Source organism: Mustela lutreola, chromosome 11 (assembly GCF_030435805.1).
Source record: "Mustela lutreola isolate mMusLut2 chromosome 11, mMusLut2.pri, whole genome shotgun sequence".
Taxonomy (NCBI): domain Eukaryota; kingdom Metazoa; phylum Chordata; class Mammalia; order Carnivora; family Mustelidae; genus Mustela; species Mustela lutreola.
The window spans coordinates 56,585,243-56,612,634 of NC_081300.1; the positions used below are offsets into that span (position 1 = coordinate 56,585,243).

At 43.1% G+C, this 27,392-nt stretch overlaps 1 protein-coding gene across 8 annotated transcripts in view; it reads left to right on the forward strand.

Annotated features, from left to right (window-relative positions):
- The first annotated feature begins 616 nt into the window (after positions 1-616).
- PTPRM (protein tyrosine phosphatase receptor type M) overlaps positions 617-27,392 on the forward strand; it is a 787,430-nt gene continuing 760,654 nt past the window's right edge. For 7 of the 8 annotated variants that reach the window (XM_059139376.1, XM_059139377.1, XM_059139383.1 and 4 more), the window contains exon 1: positions 617-1,176. In XM_059139376.1, the coding sequence (XP_058995359.1) occupies positions 1,104-1,176 (73 nt within the window). In that variant the 5' untranslated portion in view covers positions 617-1,103. The remainder of the gene's footprint in view (positions 1,177-27,392) is intronic. The other variant, XM_059139382.1, reaches the window with a different exon arrangement.

Consider the following 27,392-nt stretch of genomic DNA (forward strand, 5'->3'; position numbering starts at 1 on the left):
GGGCAGGCTGCAGGGTCGCGGCGCTCGCGGGCGCCCGCTCCGTCCCCGGCGCCTGCCAACTTCGCTGCGTCCGCGGCCCCTCGGAGCCTCCCCGATCTGCCCGCTCGCCTTCTCCGCGGCGGCCGGGGAGTGCTGGCCCTGCGACGCGGGGGCGCAACCGGCCCTGCTCGGCGACAGCGCGGTCCTGCGCCGGGGACCGAGCTGCTTGGCCGCGCCCCCGGGGCCCGCAGGCCGCGAGTCCCGCCCGCCGCTCGCACAAACTCCTAGCGGCTCGTGACCCGGGACAAACTTCTGGCTGAGGCGCAGCCCTCACACCGTCACCCTCCCGGAAGCCAGGCACGGAGCAGGAGACGCGGCTGGGAAAGGGAGGGAGGGAGAGAGAGGGTGGATACGGTGTCGCTGCTCCTCTCCGCGAGGGTGACGCCGCACGGGCGGCGGCGGTGGCGGCTGCCCCCAGTCGAGCTCCCTCCCCGAGGCGGCCGCGGCCAGCGAACGCCGGGGCGCGGGCCGGCGGGGCTGGGCGCTCACGCCCTCTAGCGGGCCGCGGCGGCGCCGGGCGGCCGTGACGTGGGCGCTCCCTTCTGCCGGCCTGCGGGGCACCGCCAGTCAGTCGGGGAGCAAGAGCCCCGCGCAGAGCCGGCGCGGGCTCGGCCATCGGCGCACCGCCGCCCCCGGGGCTGGGCTCGCGGCTGGCGGCGGAGAGGCTGCGGGCAGGACGCGCGCGCCCACCGCCACGGCCACGGCCACGGCCGGCGCCGGCGGCTCGGGTCCCGAGCAGGGGAAGGAGAGCGGCGGCGGGTGCAGGCGCCGGAACGGAGGGCGGATTTTGGCTCCGCGGGCGCGCCCTCCGCTCCCTCTCACAGCCGCGCCAGACGCCGAGTGGGGCAGGCGGCAGGGAAGGAGGACCCAGGACCCTCTCCCCGGGCCCCTGGAGCTGCCGGAGTTCGGACTTCTGCAACTGTTGACACTTTGGGTCTCCGGTTCTGTTTTTGGCTGTTTACCTTTCTCTTCTGGCTGCCTGGAAACCCAAGCTCCCGTCCGCCTTCTGCCCTCGCGCGCCCACCCAGCGCTGCCAGGGAGCGGCCCGGCGCGCACTCGGCACCATGAGGAGTCTTGGGACGTGCTTGGCGACTTTGGCCGGACTTTTGCTAACTGCGGCAGGGGAGACGTTTTCAGGTAGGTGGGACCGTTTGTGCCGCCGCCGGGGACGCGAGAGCCGGAGCGAGGGCCCGGGACGCCGGCAGCTCCCGGGCCTGGAGAGCCCGAGGCGGGCAGCGGTCCGGGGCGGTGGGGCGGCGGGCCCCGCGCAGCTGCTGTCCGTTAGCCGGCGCTGGGCGAGGGGCCGGCGGGGAGGGCGGGCACCGGCGACTTGGGCGGCCTGAGCGGGCGAGCCGCGAGCACTAGATCCGAAGCCGGGACTGTAGTCTCGCCCCCGCCCCTCCGCGGCCTGGGCTCGTGCTTGGGGAGGACCGCTGCCACTCCGAGTCCCCGGCCGGCTCCTAGAGGAACAGCAGAAAACTTTGCTTGAAGTTCGGCGCCGCAGCCCCGGGCCGCCGAGCGTGGGCGCTGCGCGATCCTTATGACCCGGAGCAGCCGCCAGGCCGGGTCGCGGGTGCCCGGGTGCGCCCGCGGCGATCGTCTAGACTCGGCAGCAGCTCCAGTGGTGGCGTTCGCCCGGCGCCCTGCCCTTCCTGCCGCCGCCCCCAGGCCCTCGGGGCCGGTGACCCCGGCTTTTTCAGATAGTCGCGCCACAGCTCGGAAGAGCCTAGGCGGGCGTTCCTCGTCGGTCCCAGCGGGAGGACCCGGCAGCCTGGGAGGGAGCGTCCAGGCTCCCAGGCCCCGGGCCAAAGCGGCCTTGCACTCTCCGGGCCCCACCTACCCGCCCTCGGTCCCCCGCGGAGTGCAGCGGTCAGTGGCAACTTGTTAACCCAGCCTCGCCGTCCCGGGTCCCAGGTGGGAAGGAGAGGGACTGTGCGTGCTAGTGTGAGCATGTGTATGTGTGTGGGTGCGCGCGCGTGTGTCTGCTAGCGGGCGCGGGGGCGTGCGGAGCCTGGAGGAGCCCCTCGCCGAGAGGACCTGTAAACCCCAGGGGTGGTGGTCTGGCGTGGGGCCCAGTGCCGCACCGTGTTACAGGGGTTACCTCTAGATTGTCAACGTGGATGTACGGCGGAGGCGTGCACATTTGTACAATTTCTTACATATATTAGTTTCATTAAGGTCCACGTATAACGGTGGTCCTGGGCTGCTTGTTTTAGTATGGAAAAGCCCACACTATTTGGCCATAAACTTGGGTTGCAAAATAGGTTTCTGTGCTTATTAGGGAGGATTGAGTAAGTTGGGCCTTTTAAATATTTATTTATTTATTTAGACGAAGGGGCTTTTCACTGTCAAATGCATATTCAAAACATTGGAGACATTTGGCTGTCTGGTGTTTGGAAACCTACATTTTTACTTTCTTCGAGTCCTCTATACACAGAGCCACAGATGCCTGTGTCCTGCGTGTTGCTGAGCTGCAGGACTCTTGACCACAGTTGGCCGCAAAGATGAAAATGATATTGGGGTTGGCAGTTTGCTCTGTACTGTGAAATGCAAACCGTCAACTTCAATAAAGAAGTACCTTTTCCCTAAGTTTAATATTTCCTTAACTGTCTGGTAATGGCATGTGCTCCAGAGGATTTAAAACAGGTACACTGCTGTCCGATATAAAATTGATGCAGATTTTGGCCTTCATTCTTTCTTAGGAGCAGATTATGTAGTCAACTCACCAGTTTTAGAGACTTGTAACTCATTAGTGTTCGAAGCCAAGTTCGGGCCTTGGTGATGGTTTTCTCTTTATTAACATTCATAACCCCCTGCCTGGGATTTGTTTAAAGTTAAGCCTATCAAGTGGGGTTTGGATGGATTTTTAAGTTGTGTGCAAGGGGATGGAAACAAATATTTATGTAGCTTATTTAAAGCACCAGTTCTTTGTCATTAAAAAGGATTTCAGCATTAGGTAGTACTGACCTGTGTCCTTGGGGACGCTGATGTAAACTGTCAAACCCAAAGAGACTTTTACTAAAATTTAGCCATATTCTTTTCTTTTGGAGGAAATATATCATCCTATTTGTTTGTTATTATTCCATTAACTGGGGTGTGCTTTCCGAGTTATCCTGGTATGTTAGTGGGCAAAGGCGGAATGAAGCACGGTATCTGAGAGATTGTGTTGAAATGTTGAAATTGTAAATATTTGAAGTTGACAAATTTTGTTTGTGCAACAGTCAGATATGTTGATGGGCATTATGTTTTTTTTCTCTCCACTTTACATTTTAGATAGTATAGGTGTGGGGCTCCTACTGCTTTGGAAAAGTCAGTTTCTTTGTGTATGCTGGGAAAGTTTTGATTTCTTATTTCTTAGAAGTTTGACACATTTCTTTTTAGGATTCTTCTGGAAATGGAAATAATTGGCTACTTTTCACCTGACACACCTGATGTGATAATCAGTTTAGGGATAGAGGAGATGGATTGTAAGCCCCTTGAAGGCAAAGTCAGTATTTTTTTTTTTTCCCCCTTCTTGGTTCCCCGCAGAACACTTAGCATAGAGTCTTAGATCTAATAGGCAAGCACAGTTGGTTGAATAAAATGCTGATGTGAATGCCGATTATTTGCCAACATTCACATTGTACCTGAATTAAACTGACACGGAAGGGAGGGGGAGAGGGATGATTGTAGGAAGTTAGACTTGGCTGGCATTTCCCCGACTTTGAAATGAACATTTTTCACAAGGGGTTCTCCTTAGGCCACCCAAAGGCCTAAATTATGAGATTTTATGTGATCGGTGCTTTTTTTTGTGTGTGTGCGACTGTGATTTATATACACGGGACTTTCCTCTTCCCCTTATGCAGTGCTCTCAATCTCCTGTCCTCTTTGGGAAGGGTTTGGGATTTATATTGTTATTAATTAATCATTTCTGGAGATGGACTATAGGGAGTTTGGATTTCAGAGATCAGAAATAGAGTGCTAAACTTACTGGAAGAAAGAAAGAATTCAGTTTGTGGTTTACTTGGACTTTATTTATTATAAACATTTCATTTTAAAAATGGTTCTCTGTCTTTGCAATTTCTAATTTGTTAATATTCTGGGAATTTTTAAAGCCAGTATTCTTATTGGAGGCTCACTTTCTGCCTTCTAGGCTTTTAATGGTCATTAAAATTAACTTTTGTTAAAAAGGAATGGAGGCGGACTCAAGGAAGTTAAATCATTTTACTTTTGTTTGAATTTCTCTTGTTCATGGTGAGAAGCCAAATAGCTGGCAAGTCATTCCTTTTTGACCCAATTTCTTAAAAGCCGAGTTGTAATATATATTATAGGACAAAGTGCTTAGTTTTACATTGTAATAGATGTGTTTTCTCTTAAGCAAACTTTGATTTGCAGAGATAGAAATACAAACAGGTTTGGCCCTTTGTTTCTTCCACAGTATTTGGAATAAATAAAATCTTAACATAACCTTGTGAATTTGGGACTCTTCTGGAAAAAAATTTATTTAAAAAATACGTTAAAGATATTTGTGGAAAGCAGGCAATATTGGAATAAAGTTTATAGTTTAGCTAGCAGTACTGTACTAGTATTTAATTTCTAAATTTTGGAAATTCTATGAGGGTTATGTCATATGTAAATGTTAGGGGAAGGTGGGTAAAGCTTGAAATCTATATATTTTTTGTAACTTTTCTGTTATGTCTAGGTTACTTAAAAATACAAAATATTAAAGTACCCTTTACAAAAAGTGGGAATAGATTTATTTAGCAGTATGATTTTTCTTTTCCAAGTAAGTATAGTCATGAAATTTTACATTTTTATGGTGCTTTAACTAGATTGATAATTCATATGATGAAAATGCTTCAAATTTAAATCAGTGAGCATGAAAGAAATATGCCAAGAAATTACTATAACATTTTTAGTGTTATGTGTATGTAGGGAAGTTTTTATTGCTTGAGCATAAGAAATTGTTCTGATCTGGAAAGTTACAGGTTTTAGTCTCTCATGTTTCCAAAGGGTTATTATGCAGCTTTTTGGAAGTGAAGTTACTTACATATCATGACATACGGGTAAGTGTGTATATAACTTGAGTAATTCTAAGAGAACTTTCCTTTAATAAGTAATCTGATCTATGCCTTCAGATTAAATAAACCATGTATGAAAGAAGCATAGCCTTAAGTTTTGGACAAATTGGTTTTAGAATTTAAGTTTTCTGTGTTGATTATATAGAAGTTGATGGCTTTATTTGATTTTTCCATGATAGTTCTGTAGCAACTATAGTACATTGTAGAAACTGACAAGTTTTATGTGTCTCTTTGGTAGAGGGACTGTTTTGAATTCCTTTCAGTTTTTGTTTCAGGATTTATTAAGTTTTCTAGAATGAGCATGTATCAATTAAATATCATAAGACAGTTTTCAGCTAGGGGTCAGGCATGTTAATAAGTAGTTACGTATTGTTTTGTTTTCTTTTTTTTTTTTTTTTTTGGCAGTATAACATTTTTCTTAAGGGTGGTGGCGACCACACAATGCTCTTCAGTTTCATTCTGAGATTCTTCTCTTCAAAAACCAACTTTCCCATAAACTTTCTTAAGTTTTATATCTCAGTTATTATTTTTATGACTGTAACACATTAAAAAGTCTGTTTTGTAAGTGAGAAAAGGCTTAATGACTAATGTGTTTCAGACTCACTAGTGAAACACTTAAAAAGATGCAAAATCATATAAACCTTCCATCCTAAGAGGATGCAGCTTCTCGGGTTCCTAAAATCCTGCTAAAATCCTGCTGTGGTTGCCAGTTTCGTCATCAGGAAGCCCGAGCTTACTCTGTAGCTCTGAAAAACTCAGCAGAGAAAAATAAGGAGGGCTGGGGTTGGGTGGGAAGCAGGAAAGCTTTAGTCACCAACCTTGGGAATCTCTAGTACCCCCATCATGGTATGGAAGTGTGTGAGATGAATCAAAGAAAAAAGGCATGAGAAGAAAAGGGTTTTATGCTCAGGCATCAGTGATGTGAGTTCGGAGGTCCTAGCAGATGAGGGTCGCTGCACTTACACTCTCTTTGCTCTTAAGGATGGAACTATGGAAGGGAAAGGGGAGATAACGAGAAGAGACACATGTACACGTAGTTGGTGCTGACATCTCGCTCCTTAGTGGCTTTAGGTGGCTTTGGGGAGGGCCTGGGGTTATTGAGCCCCTATTGATGGCAAGCTGTGTTCACACCTGTGCTTCTTAAAATTTAGCATGCCCAAGGATCCCCTGGAGTGGCCGTTCCTGGTGTTGATTTCTGGGGAGGAGCCCTGGTGATTCTGGAGTGGAAAGTTTACGGAGGGTCTCACAGCATCCCCAGGGAACCTTGGTTTGTGGCCAGGTTTGAGAAATGAGGATCTAAAAAACCAGTTCTGAAAGTGTCTTTGGACCAGCGGCATGAGCATCACTTGCCCCTGCCTCCCACCTACTGAATCTCAAACTGGAGGAAGGGAGAGGGGGAACGGACCGCTGTCTGTGGGTGCTGTCTGTCTCAAGGGCATTCTGATGCTCACAGGAGCTATTTTTCCGAAAGAACTGGGATCTTCATCAGGTGTGATCAGCCTCCCTTAATAAGAGTTGAAAGAGAACCAGGGGTAAAAATAGACTTTACATTTGTGCACTTATTAGTCTCCTGATGAACACAGCCAAAATTATGAAGAGGCTGCTATGACTGTGTTACAGCTCAGCCTGTTAGGTGAAACCGCCAGTGTGACATTTCAAATAATAGTCTTATCTGGGGAAGATATTGGATCCAGCCAGTTGTAAAACTTAAATAGAAAAAGTTTCCTATAATTTTACTTACCACAACATAAAGTTTTAATTAAATTTTGCAGTAATGATTAGCATTTGGAAATTTCTCTGGGTGGATATTGTGTCTAGAAGATACTTGTTTTGTTGTAATAAGTGCATAGCCCAGTGTGCCTACAAAATAGTGCCTTTAGTTCAAGTAAACACTTATAGAATACTGTTTGTAAAGCCCTTTTATAGGGGAGCATTGGGGTGGTAGTGGGCAAAGTTAAGAATGATACAGTTACAATACTCTGTGTATTGATTAAAAGTTTCAAAATCCACTGCCATAGAAACAAAGACTTTGTTAGGAGAGAAGTGGAAATTAATGTACAAGAAATTTGAAATTTTATTGTGGAAATGTGAAACTGTGCCTTTGGAAATGAACTCAACTTCCCGATGGAAAATAAAAGGTTTTCTTTATACCTCGCTTAGGCGTACTGCTGATGCATATCCTAAAATAGAGCCTTGTATTTCTGTTATTCACAAAAGACAGCCATTGCCATCTCTGTCATGTCACACCCCAGGTAAATAAAAGCAATCATGAGGTTATTGAACAGATTGATCTGGGAAAAATTGTCATCACACTTTCAGAGAATCAAGTCATAGAGTAATTCCCACAGAGGCAGGCTGGCCTGCTTCCTGCTGCCATCCGAAGCTGATCACTAGGGGTAGCTGCACCCTTAAACCCACCTGCCTAAGCCAGGAGAGGCACAGCCTTACCTGCCGAAGGCTTCCAGCGCTCATTTCTTTAGAGCAGAAGGAAGGCATACTGTTCAGTGCACCTTCAGTCACTTCCCCATGCCTCTGACTCTTCTCTGTAAAGTTAAACTCTTGAGTGGAAGTGGTAGTTCCCCTAGTCATCATTGTAGGTGGTTGTAGTTCAGCACTGACCCAAAAGCAACTTTATATCTACCCATGATAATCTTTCTCGTTTCCTTCTTCTTTTTTGCTGTGTCTGTTGCTGCCGTTCTATATATAGCAGTGGAGCTAGAAGTAGTATATATCTGCCAAGTAAGTAAGAGTTCATGTTGACCTCTGGGCCCTTCCCGATCAGGCCTTTTGGCAAGAGGCCAGAGAAGGCAGTGGGATGAAGAGCCACAGGCAGGTGTGTGACGTCGGTAGGAAGCGGCTGGTGTACTGTGCTTACCTCTGCAAGAGATTCCTCTTGTGGCGTTGTCAATTTCGGGATACTGTTCAGGAGGAAGTCATTACAATTAGCAGTGGAAATCTGATGCCGTTAATTTTCCTGCTTAAAACACAGAAGATGAACACGTCATTAAAAACTTTGCATCTGAAACCCCGGTGCTCAAAGCAAGGGGAGGGAGGGAGACCTGATGGTAGGCAGTGTCACTCCGTTTATATCTGGGGTTGATGGGGAAGGCTGGGACATGGAATGCCAGAACAGTGGCTGCAGCATGGGAGGGAGAGGATGGGTAAGAGCAGACTTGTCAGGCACTTGTCAAAACAGATGTGTTTTTGGAATCTTCCTTGGAGGAAAAGGCCACCGTTTAACAGATTGATTTATTTCAGAATACAACAGCCTAAGCAGAAGCGAAGCATTTACTTTTTATGGGCTGCAAAGCATAAAAGCTTGTAGAGCATGGGTTTGTTTTCAGATGGGTGAATATTCATTTTGATCTCGTTCCTATTCAATATGCAGAACGCAGATTTATTGCATACAAGGAGAAGAATGTGTTTTAGTTTGCATTACCCCGGAAGTCAGGGGCCCCACTGCCTCTCCCGGCTTCCTGCTGTGCAATCCAGGGCAGGTTCACAGGTAGACTTCTGGCAGCAGGAGGCAGGGAATTGGATCACACCCTGTTTGCAGTCTGTGTTTGATGGTCCTGTTTGATCTCTCTTCTCAGTTGCAGTATTTTGAGCAACTGTAAATCATATCCCAACCACATGCTTGAAATGACTCATTGTATATTCTCTAGATATAAAAGTATAAAGTGGCCTAAAACAGTCCATTTGCAATAAATACCTGATGGGGCATCTGGGTAGCTTAAGCACCAAACACTTGATTTCGGCTCAGGTCATAATCTCAGGGTTGGGAGATCAAGCCCCACTTTGGGCTCTGTTCTAGGTGCAGAACCTGCTTAATGCAGAGAAAGAGAAGCCCTCCTGCCTGTTGGTGGGAATGCCAGCTGGTGCAGCTACTCTGGAAAACAGTATAGAGGTTCCTCACAATGTTAAAAATAGAGCCAGCTATCGCACTACTAGGCATTTATTCAAAGGAGACAAACATAGTGATTTGAAGGGTCACATGCACCCCAATGCTAAAGATGAGGTTATATATATATAAAATGGAATATTACTCAACCATCAAAAGAATGGAATCTCGCCATTTGTCATGATATTGATGGGACTAGAGGGTATTATGCTCTGTGAAATAAGTCAGAGAAAGACAAATACCACATGATCTTACTCATATTTGGAATTTGAGAAACAAAGCTGATGAACATAGAGGAAGGGAAAGAAAAAATAAGATAAAAACAGAGAAAGAGACAAGCCATAAGAGACTCTTCACTATAAGGGATAAACGGGGTTGTGGGAGGGGAAGGAATTGGTGGGATGGATAGGGGTAACTGGGTGATGGGAAGTAAGGAGGGCTTGGGATGTGATGAGCACCGGGTGTTATATGCAACTGATGAAATTCTACCTCTGAAACTAATAACACACTGCATGTTAGCTAACTTGAATTTAAATAATACTAATAAAAAGAATTGAAACTGTTTTGACATTGAAATAAATGACTTCATAAAGGAGAGAGAGAAAAAGATTCTCTCCCTCTCTTCTTCCCTCACCCTCCTCCCTTTCTAAAAAAAGAAAATAAATAAATACTGATGATATATAAAATAAAAATCAAATTACTGAGCAATGTATAGCGTGTCTTAATTACTTAATAATATATTTGTTGAATGAATACAGAAGTCAAGTTCCCTTAGGGAGGAAAAATATCAAAGTACTTCTGCTTACTGCTTTTTTCTTTTTTTTCTATCTATCAAGTTTGACTTCTTAAAGCATTTAGAATAATGTTAATAATAGGCCCAGGCTGGAGTTTTTGTGCTTGGTACCCTTTGCAATTTATAGGCATGTAGATATTCAGCTGCTAAATTTCAAGGAAAAGGCATTACTTTTTGTTACTTAAACATATAAAAGTAAGCCTGTGATTTTGTCATGTGTAATAGAAACATACTAATCAGTTAACGTTATAAAGCAAAATTTTGCTAAAAATGGAATTTATTATGTGGTAGGTTTATCATGACTCTAGGGGGATTTGCTTTTAGTCACTGGTAAAGTAAGAGAACTATGGCATCACCAGTAAGAAGGTTCCATAACAAAGAGTAATATATATTATCCCTGCTGGGTTAATTTCTGATTCAGAATGAAATTAGTTATCCCTACACAGAGCTCATGCTCTCCCATGAACATCTGGCTCATCTTCAGTTCCTTTTTCATTCAGTGTGGTACATGGTCACGTGACGATTCTTCATGAAAAGCGGTCACTCTAACAACAGCCTCATAAACTGTGTTCTCTGCTTCTTTGACTCTCAAAATCTAGACCACTGAACAGGGTGTGGAATCTCCCCAGTTATCCATGGGCGTTGTGTCCTGTGCGTAAGTGATGGGGCTTCTTGTCTGATATCTTTTATCAGTTAACTGTTCATCCCATTGGCTTCTTAGGGAGCCCCTCCCTCTTCTTTCAGGGCTGCTAGGTGGGCTGGGAGCCACTGTGCAGGCTTATCCAGAATCCTGTGTTGCTGACCCTTGGAAGGTTTGGTGGCAGTGGGTGTTGCCCAGTCACAGAAGGAATTGGACAGCTGGAGGATGTTAAGGCTCTGACGTCAACTCCAGGTTCCCTGGGGTTTCGAAAGAAGAGCAGAGCCCCCCCCCCCCCAGGGGGCAGATCAAGCGCTGCTGATTTTGCAACAAAGCTTCTGAATAGCCTCTTGGCCTTGGGTATGTTACTTACTTTTTCTGAGTTTTGTTTTCTAGTAAAGTACCTTGTAAGATTATTGTAAAGGCTAACCGATGCCCTGATGTTAGGAGACCTCTTGGGGTGACAGGGTTGTGTCTGTTCAGCATGAAGAAGAGAGGGGATTGGCCAGTCCTGCAGCCAGTGTGAACCCACTGTTGTTGTAAGTCAGGAAGAGTTGATATTGACAGTTTCATATGGTTCAAGCTAATAGACCCCCTTTCTGGGTCCAGGACATTGATACCTGTGGTGTCTGGAAGCTGTAGGAGGGACATTTGTGCTGATGTGGTTGTACACATATATATGTTATAGATACATGGCCAATATTATGCTTTAAAAGAGAAAAAATAATTGAAAATAACAAAATGATCCCCTAAGAATTGATACCATGCAAAGCCTGTAGTAGTCAGTAGCATGGAAGGTGGTGTGTTCATACGTGCCTTAAAGTCAGTCTTGTGAGCCTCTAGTCCTCACAGTCTTGGTCCCACAGACATGCCAAGTCAGAATCTCTGGGAGGGGCCACTGAATCCACTGAAGCTGGTCAGGAAACATCCAGATAATCATGATGTTTGTAAACTTTGAAAGACTTTTCGTTAAAAAAAGTCGCCGTGGCTCTGAGACCATGCCCTTTGGAGAACTTATCACATCTTCTCTGATTAGTGTTAAGAAAGCATCCAAAGATCAGCATGTGTATTTTTAGACCAAATTATTAACTGACCAAAGAGTATTTCTTTTATGAAGCAGAGGCTTTCTAGTGTCAGAAGACAGTGAATTATGAAACAAGGCATTTTATTGCAACTTTGCTGTTCTGTACCCATCTTTTAACTTGGTGACCTCTAGTAAATTTGCTATTTGTCTGGAATTTTTAGGACATAATAAAAGAATAAAGACATTTCAGGGTAATCAGAACACGATGACTTTAGATCTTCAAATTTGCAGCTCTGAGCTGCATTTGGGGATGACTCACTCATAGAAGAAGATGAGACAAGATGGCATGGGGAGTGATATTTCCCAGTACGTATTCCTTTATCTCCTGTTCATCGAAACATGGAAACTGTAGAATAATTGATCTTCGGGGCCCCATAAGGGGCCCAGAAGCTTGGCATTTTGATTGTAGTAGTTCCTAAAAGAGTCACAAACCTCAAAATGGGCATATCCGTCTGTTAAGGCACTTGAAATTTCCACCAGCTCATCATTTTGACCAAGGAAGAAAGGTGCTTGTTGAAATGTCATGTCTGGGAGAGGTGGCTCATTAAGTCATCTTAATATGACATCCTCAACTAGCTGTCACCTTGATAAGTTGACATATCCTTAGATGTCAGATTTCTTACTCGTAAAAATGAAGACATTGGATTCAGGGATCTACAAGGTCTCTCCAATCGCTTGAAGAGTATGAGGCTTGTCATCTTAGTTCATATTAATTTGTGAGGTAGCGTGGTGTTGAGAGGGTGAGACCTGGATCAATGGGTTATTTTTTGATGGGGGAGGATGGGAGAAATGTCTAGAACATTGGGTCCAATCCAAGAGAGTGCATGACAGAGCATGAAGTTGCTTGTTAAAAGGAAGTTGAAGGGGGAGGACTGAGCAATTTTAAGATGCTTCCCACATTTGCCGTAGGCTGCCTCTGCACAAACGAAGCCCTTTTCCTCCATACCTGAGAATGTATCTGCCATTCGCAGGGGCCGCCAACGGCTATGTGGCAACTAGTTTGAAGGCTGTGATTTTCTACCTCAATTGTGGCCACAGAGCTAGGCCTTATTTCAGGGGATTGGAATCGATAGTTATAAGTAATAGCCATGCACTGAGCACTAATTATGTGTGAGGTACCATGCTGAGAGGATATGATATTTTCAAACCCATGGCCGCACAGTAGCTGATAAAATTTGACTATGAAAATTGACGGAAGCTTTGGGAGGAGAGTCTGGCTCCATTTCTAACAAAGCCAGGTCATCTGAGCGAGGGAGATGGGCACCATGTGTCTTCCCTCCCCATACACACAGGTGCAGAGCTACTTTTTCCTGATTTATGCTTTGATTTGATGCCATCCGTCTGTATTGAGGTGTGCTCAATGCAGAAGCATTTCAGATGGAGTGCTGTGTCTGTTAGAAGGACGTTGAGTGGTGTTTCAGTACATGATCTAGAATCTTTATAATGGTCGCCTGGGGAGATTTCCTTCTGGATCTTAAGTTCCAGGAACTGTGGACTAGTTTTTTCCATTGGAAATAATGAATTATATAACCCATCAAGTTTTCTTCTTCATGTTGGCTGTTAGAAAGCCAGATTCAAAAGCGTGTTCTGTCATAGTGAGAGCTTTTTTGAATGGAAAACCTCAGTCAAGGCTGGCCTTCATCAGAGTCTTTGTTGGCTCTGGGAACAGAGAAGGTGGTGGGAGGCACAGCTGGTCCCAGGGGCTCAACATGGCCATTGGGATTTGGAATCTTCTTCTCTAAGCATCTTTCCTCTTTATGTGGTATCTTTAAGGGGTCATAGGCTGAAGCCTCCAGCTCCAAGCCCAGTGGGAAGAGAGATCCTGTGCCCCAAAGGGACACACCCCTTCTGCTAGTGAGCTCGCTTGGACAGGTCATATCACCTGCTTCCCCTTTAACCTTCTGCTCTGCATGACCCGCCCATGAGACCAGGCATGTGGCCTGCTTATATGGACCATATGGAACAAGAGTGAGGAAATGGAGCTTTCACCATGAAAGAAACAGGTTCTGTGACCAGTTGAAGAGAGTGGTGTGACAGAAAAGAAATGAGTTCCGATCTTAACATCTGAGTCAGTGTTCCAAGTGCAACTTGTGTGTGTGTGCTTTTCTTTTACTTCCCCGTGACACCACAGAACACAAAGGTCACTAAAAGTGAAGAACACAGGAGTGGGAAGATGGTATGGAGGTTATGATAGGCTACTTTAATACTTCGCCAGCTTGTTTTTTTTTAAACATTGGGATATTGTCATTAAGTAAAATTTTACGTAGGTGAAAAAGCATAAAAAAAAATCTTTGGATTAAACAAGATTTCATGTGGGAAGATTAAACAAGATTTTATCTGGGAATATTAAATCTCCAAGTTTGAAAACAAGGGGTGATGGTTAGCTTTTGCTGTATAACAAAGCTCCCCAAAACTTGGTGGCTTAAAACTGTTTTCCATTTTTCTGTTTTAGGAAAAAGAAGGGGGGATGTGTCTGCTGATCTAAACTGGGATTGGCGTACTTTATGTGTATGTTTTTACTTAGCTGATCTTGGATGGGCTCTTGATATTTTGGGGTTGGTTGGCTCTAGGCTACTGTAGGAGAGCCTTGGTTGGGACAGCTGCTCTCTCCTCTGTGTACTCATTTCTTCTCCAGCAGGCAGTGTTTCCAAAGACTGCGGAGGGTGCTAAGGGAAGGGTTATGCTTGGGAAGGGCACCTTGTCACTTTCACCTTGTTCTTTTGGTCAAAGCCAGTCCACAGGGCCACCCTAGAACAAGGGTAGGGAAATAGACCTCACCCCTTGGTGGGGTTAAGACCACAGTATAAATAGTATGGATACAAGGACAGATGGAGAATTAGACCTGACATAGGGTCTGCCAGGCCCCAAGTGCCTGTGTTTTGAGATGCCTCTGCTTTGGAGAACATAGTTGGGAAATCATTGGCACCATGAGAAAAGGAAATTTAAGACCGAAAGCCCTGTATTCAAGGGTCCACCCTGATGTTGTCATCTGAAAGGGAGGCTGTTTAACCTCAATGAGCTCAGTTCCTGATCTGTAATTAGGGGCATTCAGTGGCACTCTGATTCATAAGGTTTGCCTCAGATCAAATATGATATGATGTATTAAAAGAAACTTTTACACAATGTTGTACTTCTGGGTGTATTCTGAAGGTGATTGTAACCTGATTAAGCCTGGGCTCTCATCCTGGCTGTGTCATTATCAGTCGTGAAAGTCACATTGCCACAGGGAGCCAGTTTCCTGATCTGTGAAGAGGGGATGATGTCTGCCTCCTTGGTCATCCTACGGAGAACATAGTTCCTGGGCTGTAGGAGCTACTGTCATTGTTCTTAGAGCCCCATGACAGCAGATAACCTTGAGTCATTGCCTTGTGTGTTTCCTTTCTGTCTGGACACCCCAGAAGGTGTGGTTTTCCCAGCCCCGGGTTTTCTTCCATTTGTAATCTAGCTCGTAAACTTGCTGCTGTTTCCTCTGGCTTCCCAAAGGCAGGGGCAAAGGAAATATAAACTACCTACCTATGGGTCCTTTATGTGGGATTTGCTACCAAAGCAATCCTCTAAGGTAAAAAATGGTAGCACTGTCAATTTATGGTTTATGGGACTGAGGCCCCAAGACATTTTTTTTTTTTAAGATTTTATTTACTTATTTGAGAGAGAGCGTGAGAGGGGAGAAGGTCAGAGGGAGAAGCAGACTTCCCGTGAAGCTGGGAGCCCCATGTGGCTCTCGATCCCAGGACTCCAGGATCATGACCTGAACCGAAGGCAGTTGCTTAACCAACTGCGCTACCCAGCTGCTCCTCCCTGCCACAAGACATTTTAAAGTGTTGTACAAAGAGTAGGTAGAGCACTTGGTGGACCCCGAAGTGCTCCATTCCTCCAGTGCCTTTTAAGGCCAAAGCCTGGGCTCTTCTTCCCACCTTTGGGGCTCAAAGTACATGCCATTGTTTCCAAGTGTGCTTAATTGATTTGGTACAATTTCTCATTTTGAAGGTAAAAACAATAGTAAAGTTGGTTTAGCCCGCAGTGCTATTTAGCTATTGCCGTTTTACAGCTCTCTGAAATAGTAAATTAGAAAGAAAAGTACTTAGCTTCTAAGGAACTTGAATGAAATTATTTGATTAGAGACATGATCCATATCTTTTCACCAGCAGAGGAGGGCAGAATGTTATCTTCTCTGGGGTTTCAGATCCTCTGAATTATGTTTTTATAATTTCTTGTGTTTAAAATCTGGTATTTGGTTGTGGGGAGAAGTGTAAAATCCTTTGTAAATCTCTTACCCGTATGTGTTGGTGGTCTCTGGGGCAAAGTGCCACTAAGGTCAGCAACACTTTATTTTTAGACCTTTCCATTCTGGTGGAGGTGGGCTGGCCTTTGGAGATGATGTTAACTACCTCTGTAGAACAAATTGCGTTTTCTTTGGGGGTTGGACAAAGACAAAGGAAGCAAGTAAATCCATATCTGAAGGATATAAAGCAATCTAGTGAGTTGAGTCTTATCTTATTTCACCATGGGAAAGAACTGTTTGGTTTATAATAGTTTACAATAATGATGTGCTTTGCTTTAATCAGTTTTTTTTTTTTTTTTTTACAACATTGTTAGGGACAATTATACCAAAATAAAGTAGAATAAGTAAATATTAACAGAATATTAGCATCTTTCACAGTATTTTAAAAAAAATATGGAATTAGTTTTTTTTTTTTTTTTTTGCCAGTATCATTTAAGATCATTGTCAACAGATACATATTTATTTTATTTTACTCTTCGTTTGAGAAGATCTTTGAGCAGCTGGAGATAAAATAAGGTGATTCGTTCATTGTTAAGGATGAGGGAGAGCCCTGGAATGGACTTTGGGGCTCTAATGTTTGCTTCTGCTCTCCTGTGGCCTGTGATTTGGGCCAGGTCTCTTCATTGGTGAAGAGTCAGGTGGCAGAAGAATACAATGGATATTAAAATAACTACTTAAAGGGCCTAAAAAGATTGCAAGGACCAGATGAAAAAATTAAAAGAAAAAAACCCTGCTTTCTCTTCCATGAAGTCCCGGCCAGAGGGAGCTGCCTTTTCCAAGGCACACCCTCCACTGGCTTGGCTTCTCAGAGCTCCAGCTGGAGTTGGGAAGTTCTGCAGAAAGGACCTGTATTCTCCCTCCTGCAGGGCCTGCTTTTAGTGAAAATGAAAATGCTACCCGCACCAGGTGAATTCTTCTCTGTCTCTTTATACACAGGAAATTGCTATCAAGTTGGCATTCTTTTTCCCCCCCTCTTGGGATGCTTTCTGATATGCATAGTGTTTCTTCCGTGCTGGACCCAAGGTTATTCTTTCATGCTTCAGTTCTAGAGATTAAAATCGTGCACAGAGGTGAGACATCCTCAATAATTGGAGGAATAGTCAAGAGGTGTTTGCAGGGCATATTTGTTTCCAAAGCATAAATAATATATAAATCATTGCCGAGGTCTGAGGGTGAAATGAGGAATCCCCCAGCTGAGGCGAAGGGCTGCGGCTTCTGTGGCAGAGGACTTGCAGGCGAACTCTGTGGTGAGGCCTTGGGGGGCAGGGTGTGCTGGGTACTGAAGAGATGAGGGTTGGCTCACAGGGAGCACACACAGATAAGCGGATGGCGGGTCTGGCAAGGGAGCTTGCCGCTGAGTTTGCAGGAAGGCAGATCTTCCAGGGAGGGCGCTCCACTTGTTGGCTCACAGGATGTGGGGTTGCAGCTTGCCAGTGGAAACAAGGCACTGATGAGGTCTGCAGGCACTCGTCAGGTTACTGCTCAAAGGGAAGGGAGAGGAGAGACCTTACAAAGGATTTTGAGGTTTTTTTTTTTTTCCCTCTTGAAATGGGATAATGCCTAACCAAGTGAGTTTTTTTTTAATTGAAATATAATAGAAGTACAATATTTCATTAGTTTCAGGTATATAGTGTGTAGTGTACTGCTACTGCTACTGTATTCAAGGATAAGTTTGTATAGGATGGGAATTTGGCAGAAGTTGGAAAAGTGTGGGGTGTTAGAGAAGGTTCAGGAATCAAAAATGTGGCTTCTCTTTTGTTCCCATCCCTGATATCATGGTCCTAGGCTTTCTCTTCTTCTTCTTTCCTTTGTTCCCATCCTCCATCTTCATCTCCTATAGTAGTTGGGTTTTAAAAGACAGTGGTGAATTAAATAGGTGTCCCTATCCCACTGGACTGTCAACATTCTTACTGTATTGGAACTATCAGAGACAGGTCCTTGGCATCCCGTTTCTCCTCTGAAGGGTAGGAGATCGGTGGATAGAACAGCCACTATTGATAGAAATAGAAATGGTAAGTGGAAGTGTAACCACTACCATGTCTGTGTCAGGCACTGGTTGGTGCTTTATGTACTTTGTTTCTAATCAGCACAGAAGTACTTAGGAGTAGAAGTATTATAATAGAACAAAGGGACAAGTAAAGCTTATTGAATATTTAAAATCTATGTAATTTTTAAATATGTATTACCTGATTTAATATCGATAACCACCTAAGTTACCCTAACCACTTTACAAGCCAGGAAATAAGCTCAGACAAGCTGTGTGGGCAAAGCTAAGGTTTTAACGTGACCAGCCTGAACCTGAAGCCACTAAGCCACTCCACCTGCCAGTTCTTTGTATCAGACACAGATGCACTCTACACACACCAATGAGCTTGACATGCTTTTGTTTCAAGACCCAGGATAGGTGCCTGGATACCCCACCTGTGAAGGGCATTGGGCCCCTGCATAACACGATGAATGAACAGAGGAGGATGCCAGCTCTTGGGACACTTAGGCTGGTCTTTTTATTTTGGAGGACGTCTCAAATCAGAGTCAACAGATGGGTTTACTCAATCTGGAGACTATGTTTTAACATAACCAACAAAACTGTGAGAGTCTGGTACAAAATAAGGAATAGATACTACTTCATGCGATCTTGCTCTAGAGAAATGGTTTTCTGGAGCGAGCGGCCAATGCTAGTTCGTTCTAAGATCTTTCAGCCATGGACAGATAGTCTTCTAATCTTCTGACTTAGCTTGTGTATCCAGTCAAATAATTTTTAAAAATTGGACACTTCCTTGAGCATTGATAAGTTCACATCTGAAATGTTGTATCATAAATATATACAATTTGGAAGGAGGGAGTTTATGCTCTACAGTGAATATTGACATTTTAGGATAAAACTTGCAAGACTCTCTTAAAGGCATCCTTCAGAAACAACATCCAATACCAAAGAGATTTGATTCTCTCCATTGTCCATTTAAAAATACATGAACAAGCTTATATTTAATTGAGAGAAATTTTACATGCTTAATTTTTCTTCTTGAACTGCTGTTTACATTTTATTTCCCCATAGAATCTTATCCTATTACAACATGTTTAAGCTTGAGAGTCTTTCAGTGATTACTTACCAAACTTCTCTGCAACAAAATTGTATATAAATTGAGATTTTAATTCTATCTTTAACTTTATGGGACTGTAAAGCAGTAAGTGCTAAATTTTATCTAGTTGAATTATCACTCAAATTATTTGTATACAATGGAATCATGATTAAAATTTATGGGACTTGTATTTCAGATATCAGATGGGCTTTAAAAAAATTAGTTCATGTATCTGCCAATAGACCTTAGGATGTTACTTATTGCTCAGTAGGGTTAAATCCAAATTCTATTTCCATTTTTCATTTTTACAAATCTGTGTTGAGAAATTTGTTCATATAAAATAGGTAGACGGGACTAGAGAATTTTTGTCATACCAGTGCCACTTTGAATTCTTTTCAAGTTACATGCCAAGATTTATATTGAGTTCTAGCATTAGAAATTATTTGTAATGACCAGTCTGATAGTTTTATTCTTGGAAATGCTCAAAGCCCAAAATTGGAAACTGACCAGTCTTAGCCTTTGCTGTCCAGTCATGCACCTTCTCAATTGCTGGGAGGTAATCCAAGCAGATCACGTAAACCAAGATTCTTCAATGCCTGTTAAGTTAATTATACCTGTTACTTTTAACTTGAAGGCACCTTGTTTAACCCAGAAATACAGAAATATCCAGAAATTGTTGTGAAAACAAAAATATTGATTTTAATATACTTCAGCCAATGCATGTTTTAAATATATATCTACATACATTTATATACTTTGCATACATCTATGTGTGTGTGTATAAATAGATAAATATACATCTATAAACATTTTTGTCAAACCTTAGAAATGAAGATTTAGGCTAATCACTGAATGAAAAAAATTATTGTATGATTTGCTAAGCATAGCAGTCTTCATCAAACCTGTCAGTCTCATCAGCTTTACTTTCTATGAGAAAACGTCTAAGTTAGTTTTTAATTTCAAATAAGTGTTAATTTGCATTTTGAGGAAATAATTTAAAAAATAATGAAAAGAAATGATATACCAGATTATTAAAAGCTGGTTAGTCAAGTTTAAGATGATGCAGATGTAATGGAATTATTTATATTTTATATTAAGTATAAGTTTTATAAATCATGGCAAATTTATTCTGTTTCTCATTAATTTATAGGAATGTCATATAATGGGCACCTAAAATTCTGAGGTACTATAAACTGAGGGTTATAATGAAAAAGCAGCTGTTTCTCTGGTAAATATGTAAAAGTATATATTGAATTCTGGTGTTTGACTTCTGGGAATAGTTAAACGGGAATCATGGACATACTTTCAGAAATAATTATATCAGTTTCTAAAGATTGCAGAATCCAACTTTTCCTGTGTCTGTAACAAAAGAGAAGCATATGCCACTCAAAAGAAACTGGCAGCAGCAGATTGACAGAGCACATTTTTATTAACATGAGGGAGAAAATATTAAATATTTTACAAGATGAGGGCTGACTTTCATTGGACAAATTACTTCATAAATGAATGATTGATAAAGTGGATTTTAATGCTATCACTGTAAAAGGCACACTGAATCTAAACTAAATCTCAAGTATTTTTATTTGTGAATTTTTCCTGTATAATTTGAAAGTTTTGGAAGGCACTGCAATTCTGTTCGAAAGAATCAATGTCAGGAACATACACACTTCCAACTGTTTGAAGGTTCTTTTATTCCCAGCTGATGTCATGTTGTTGAGTGTGAATCTATATGCTAAAAAAGAATTATTACATTTAGGTACGTTTAAAGGTAATGTTTTTGCATTTAATATTTACCGATGTCACCCTTTTGATAATTTCACTAATTCTTCAGCTGTGAAAGGAGTTCTTTACGGTCAAGGGAAGGAAGATGTGTGGTTGTTAACTCGTGTAATACATCTGATTTTATAACATTCCGCAAGGACTAAAAGATTCTATCTCTAGTACATTGTTTTACCCTTAAATGAAATACGGATATGACAGGGAAAGACACGAAACCCCACAGTAAGTGTCTGGTGTATGATTAATCATTAAAGAATGCTTCCTTGAGAGCAGTAGCTCACATTGTGTCTTTGATGCCATGGTTGTTTTTACACAAGAGAGGCGCACCATCGTTTTGTAGGGTGTGAGGTCTCTTGAGAAAGGGCAGACGGGAAAGGCAAAGCTCTCTGAAGCTAGGATGGAACTCAGTGCCCTTTCCTCCGTAGGTGCTGTGCATCCTTTAATTTTCCTGTGGCTGCAGAGGTCTCCTACTTTGTGGCTCTGTTGGGACTTCTACACCAACCAGGGAATTGATGGGGCAGGTCCCTATGGCTAGGGGTCTGTAGCCTTTTTCTTTCCAGATAGGGACCTCATTTAAAAAAAAAAAAATTAATTATTTTAGAGCAGTTTCAGGTTCCCAGCAAAATCATTAAGAGGAAGGTACCAGAGATTTCCCGTGTGTCCCAGCCCCCACACAGGCATAGTCTCCCTCATTATCAACATCCCCCACCATTTGGAACACTTGTCACAATCGATGAACCTGTCCTGACACGTCGTTGTCCACTCAAAATCCAGAGTGTACATTAGAGTTCCCTCTTAGTGTTGTACATTCTGCGGGTTTGGACAAACGTACGGTGACATCTGTCCACCATTATAGTGTCATGTGGAGTGTTTTCACGGCCAGAAAAAAGTCCTCTCTGCTCGGCCCCCAACATGAAAAGGCAGAAACCAAGCCAGTGACCTCTGGTGTATAACTCAATTCTGGTCATGGCTTTGTCTGTGACTTTGACAGATATTTTGTGCCTGTCTGCCTCAACTACCCCTTCTGAAATCGAAAGAGATCATGATGACTGAAAAATAACTGAGATGTTAGGACTTCGATTTTTGAATCATTAATGATCATTTGGAAACCAAATAATGGAATATACCCATTTGACCTGAAAGAATCTTGCAAAAGAAAAAAAAAAATCATTTCCCATTCTGTAACTAAATCTTCCAGAGAATTGGCCCTTTCCAGTTGAATACTCACCTTGTCTTCAGGAAGCGGACAACAAGAAGCACAGAGAGCAGCAGAGATGTTTCAAAAGGCTGGTGTGTCTCTGAGGCACTTTATAATCTGAGGTTTCCCCGTCCACTCAGTGTGGTCTTTCTCATGGTTCCTTAAATGGGAAGAGGGTGGCAATGATCTTATTCCATGGATCTTGAAGCACAGTTTCAGTGGTCGTTCAGGCCTCTGAGAAAGCCAGAGCTCAGGTTGCCTGTGAGCTCTAAAGCCAGGCAGCCAATATTTTTCAGTGCACTACTTAGGAAAATGATGAAGCAAGTTATCCCTTTATTAATATTCAGTCAAAATTCTCCTTTAAATTTCTTTCAGACCACACAACCCCAGCATCTTGTAAGCATTTTAGCAATTTTCATATATAAGGACATTTATAATGTGATTTGAGTGGAAATGTACAAGATGGTGAGATGGTAGGTTATCTGTGGTCGACCCATTGGCCTGGCATGGTTTCCAGAGTGAGGGATCCTCTGACGTAGAGTGTGCACACCTAGAGTGTGGAAAGATGGTGCATTGGGAATCAAAAAAGGATGGGGCTTGGGGCGCCTGGGTGGCTTAGTTGGTTAAGCGTCTGCCTTCATCTTGGGTCATGATCCCAGGGTCCTGGGATTGAGCCCCGCATCAGGATCCCCACTCTGCAGAGAGCCTGCCTCGCCTTCTCCCTCTGCCTGCTGCTCTGCCTATTTGTGCTCTTTCTCTCTCAAATAAATAAATAAATAAAAATCTTAAAAGGACAAGGCTTTATTAAAATATGATAAATCTATTCTAAGGGAAAAAATGTGGACATGGACAGAAAATCCCCTGCGAGCATATTCACAAAGGCATTTTCTACAGTAGTGAAAAATGGGAAACACTTGAATATCCAACGATAGGGAGTGGGTTAAGTCACAGTATTTTCAGGTAAATAGAATGCTATCCAGCCACCAGGAATCATGACAAAGAATATTTAAGGATGTCAGGTGATCACGATATTGTACTATGGGACCAAAACAGGTGATGATGAAATCATGTGTATAGGAGAATGACATTTTTAGTTAATGATTTTAAAATTTTATTAAAAAACTCACAGAAATATATAAAATACACGCCAAAATATTAATAGTAATTATTTTTGAATAGTGGATTTATTGTTATTTTTGCTTTAGCATTTCTGCATTTGCCAGATTTCCTTCTATGTGTTCACATATCCATCAGATGATGAAAGTGACTTGAAATACTTATTATGTAAGAGTCGAATCCATGAGTATTTAACTGAATAAAAAACTGTGACAATTTTGTGAGTATGAACTGACACAGTGCTGATCACCCCCACTTCTAGAAACCAGACAGGAGAAGAGGCAAATTCTCAGATGGCACGATTTATGTCTATTTTTCTTGGCCCTGAAAGGTATGAAGCACAAAACATGGAAATGTAGATGTGAAAACACATGCACCACAGTGTGATTTTTTTAAAAAAACAGATTGTACCCTTAGCCAATTGTCTTCTAATCCTCATTTGGCTGGCTTTTCCTCTGGAATTGTTTCTTTGCTAGAGTGTTAATGGATTGGTTAATTTGTGAGCAACACTCCTAATTGTATTAAATCTCTACAACCTTATTAAGCATTTGTGCAGAATTAGATCAGAGAGCTTAGGGAAGCAGCGTGCCAGTGGTTGGAGGGAGAAAGGGGGAGAGGGATGGCAGAAGGAAGCGAGCAAGTGTGTCTCTGCTCTAATTGAGCACCCCCCTAAAAAATAAGACAACACATATTGAAAACCCCACAGCTAAACGTTCAGAAGTATTCAAAAGCATATAAAACAGCTTTCTGGCTGTATGTTTCAGCATCAATAATGACACACACACACACAGAGACAGACAGACAGACACAGAGAAGAAGAGCCAACTTGTTTTTATTTAGATCTGTTAGGATTTACTTCATTTGGAGGAAAAGAAATGAGCAGAAATTAACAAGGATCTCAGGTGAGCTAGATTTTAATTCTGGTGGCCTGTGTTTATATTTACACACCAAGCTACAGGTACTTGTGCTTAGGGAAACAATGTCAGAAAATATAATTGGATCACGTCTATTTTGCAACCTAAAGCTAACAGACTGAAATATACAGATTTTTAAAAGCCATGCCTGGCAGCTGCTTTCTTCTGCAAGGAGTGGGGACTGGGAGAGTGGAAGAGAAGGCATTGACATTGACCTCTGGGAGCTCTGTGCATCCTAGTGCTTATACATATCTACCGGTGTGTTCCATTCCCCCAAAAGTTGACATTTTCTTACTCAACTTTTATTGCAACCATAATGGAACTGAAAGTAAAGAATTTCAGCAGCCTGTGGTTTGATTTAAAGTTACTGATTCCTTATATTGTGTGTTTTAGCACCTTCAAAGTAAGAAATACTACTGATCCACCATTAAGGATAAAAAACCACTCAAGCCTCGAAGCAGTCAGAATCTTTACTTTCTTAATAGTTCCACTCCACCTCGCTAAGAATGTTTTATCTTGTGTTCATTGTTGTTTTAGATCGTACGGTTCCATGGGTTTTTAGTGTCACCTGGAAAATAGAAACATAAAAGCTATGATTAGTTTCTGAAGTTTTATGTAATCCTGTTGGTGCAAGCAGCATGGGCTTGAAGGGTAAGTCAGGTAGAACAATAAGGAAAGAGATGAATAGGTGATATTGCCTTCTCTACTCTCGGGGAAGCGCCACCTTGTTATCCATCCCACATGCCACATCAGGAAGTCTATAGAGATGTCCCAAGAGTGTCAACCAATGCTTTCCCCTCTTCCAGGTAGACCTGCTGTTTCTGCTGCCTCGAAGGCTGTATGGTAGGGGGGCCTGCCCCTTATTGCCACAGGTATAGACCAGTCTAGTGGCCTGGCTTCTCTCCATCTCCAGCTACGGTGTCCCACTTGTTCTGGATGTTTCCTGTTTCCGGGCTGCCCACCTGAGGTGGGGTGCCCCACACCCAGTTCCTGGGTCACAGTGGCTTGCCCTGGATCATCCACATTGGTGGCTGTTCTTTGTTTAGTGGCCTTTGGTCTGGGGCTGTTGGCGAATTGGCCTGACCTTTATAAGGCAACAGGGTCCCGGAATGGGGGCATTTATAGACAGGAGTACGTGTCAGAAAGAAAGGGTTTAATTCATAAGTATGAAGATGGTATGATGTTTGTGTGTGTGAATGTGTGCATGGGGGCATGCCAGGAAAAGGGAATTGAATTGAGAAGATAAAATTGTCCTTGGCTTTGGAGCCTTCCATTCAGGCTTAAGAGAGCGCTCTGAGGTGGTTTTCCATATTTGTGAGGGGTTGGTGGAGGGAGGAATATGGCTTCCATTATAACCTGGGCTTGAACATTTTCTAGACAGATGTGGCAAGTTCCTTCTGTTTCTTTCAGATTTTCTCGTCTCCTTGTAATGATGTAAACACATTTCACATAATTTTTCAGTCAGTTGACTATATAGGGTGCTTCCTGGAATAAAATCTGTGGCAAAGAAAGTGCAAACTGACTGCCTAGTTAATAATTGCTGGTGTGGAGTGTTCTGTTACTTTGCTTTTTTCCCCCTTAATTGGTTGAGTATTAATAAACTCATGGTTTGTTTCAAGGGCACAGCTAGTTTTTAATGGTCTTACAGAAATTTCAGGAAGAAAGCTAAAGAATTAACATAATAAATAATTATTGCTTCCAGAGTTTTTTGTTGTTAAGATAATAAAATGTTAAAAAGCAAGCCACTTGAGCAGAAAGTAATTGCCCTGACAAGCACCACACAGGCAGCATTCACAATGAAGCAGCCCTTCCCTCAATGTCAGCCAGATTTGCGTCCCACGTAAACGTTTCCTCACATTATGGAAATTTACTTTTCCTATCAACAGCGGAGAATGAAACTCCAGGCTTCTAATTAATCTTGGCTGACGTTTGATTTCATACCCAAGTTAAAGGCAAGGGGCGGTGGGTCTCCCCCACCCCCACCACCGTGTACATGACCACAGGCAAATCTCTCCATTAATGTCACATTGCATCTGTGTGTCTCATTGTCGCTGCCACATGTCAGTCATTAATGCATTAGCAATCACTTAAGTCCACTTTCTGCCCACTCGTTCCCTGCTGGAGGAAACAGCATTGCAGGAATTTTACTCTGCAAGCCTTTAACCTTGAACCTCTGTACTAATGACATAAAGAGCTTACTCAGATATAGGGCTTTATGCATTGTAAGTTGCTTGAGTCTCTTCTACCAGTGGTGACTTTTAACCGCTTGGTGAGGAAGGCCATAATGCAAGTCGCAGATCTTGGACACCAAGATTCAGAAAGCCTGTGTCGCTTATCTGGGGATAGGTGGTCAGTGGCTGGTGGTACTGGGATCTGAACCCAGAACTTCTTCAGTCAGGCTTACTCATTTTTTTCCTTGTTCAGTTGCTCCTTGAGGGTAGAATTAGGTCTTAACTTTGTCTCCCTGTAACATCTCTCCTACCTCTTCCTCAGTTTACTTCCTGGGGATGTTAGGGAAGCAACAGATACGTTAGATTGGGAAAAGAAAAAAAAAATCAAATGTATAGAAGAAATCATAAAATCAGTTAAATTTATTTGAGGCGAGGCACAAAAGGATAAGAGAAGTAGCAACGGAAGAATGAAACTGTACACCATTAGATGCTGGTATTAAGCTGCAGAGCAATCCCAGGGAGAGGGAAATAGTATTCCTCTTCTCTGCAACTTGGTTTCCACCAAAGGTTCTCGGTCAGCAGGCTGAGTGACGTCATGGGAGATGTTCTGCTCAGGAACAGCTTTGGTGTCATTGTAGCAGCAAAATGTATGTACGCTTTCCTTTTCGCAACTTGACCTCCAAATTGCAGGCATACCTTGAAAACAACTCAGGGAAGACAACTAACTCTATGGGAGCAAAGATGATGTTAGAGCGGATTTGATTCAAGGACCGAAATCAGCGTACATACCTCGCATAGTGAAAAAATGGCTTGTTTCTCCAACTGTCGTCCTTGAAGCCCATTTTGCCGCCCTGAATTTGGCAGTCAAGGGCACAGCAGTACTGTTGCGGTGCCTTGGAGTTCTAGGGTCTTTCCACTGTCTGAATGGCTTCTCCAAGGACGTCAGCCAGGCTGGATGTGTGGGTAGGAGCCAGGGTTCTCTTTAGGCACAGACAGAACTTGGTTGTGATCCCAGAGCACCCCATGGATGATGGTGGCAGAGATCGGTTTTGCCTGGAGGTGTTTGGAGCAGGTGGTACCTCGGCAGTCACCATGGCTGTTAGGAAAACCTCAGGAAGATGCCCACCAACTATCGAAATCGAAGCAATATCAGTGTCTTCCTGATGTGCCTCAGAGGAGGAAGTGGCTGCCAAGGGTCCCTTTAGGAGTGAAACAGATTGACCTGAGTATGGAATAGATTTTTTATTGGCTACTTAAGTGTTGGGGAATGTCTATCAAGCAGTGATTTCTGTTGTGGTCTAGTTAATGTCCATCTGTTTTTGTGGGAGGGGGGACAGT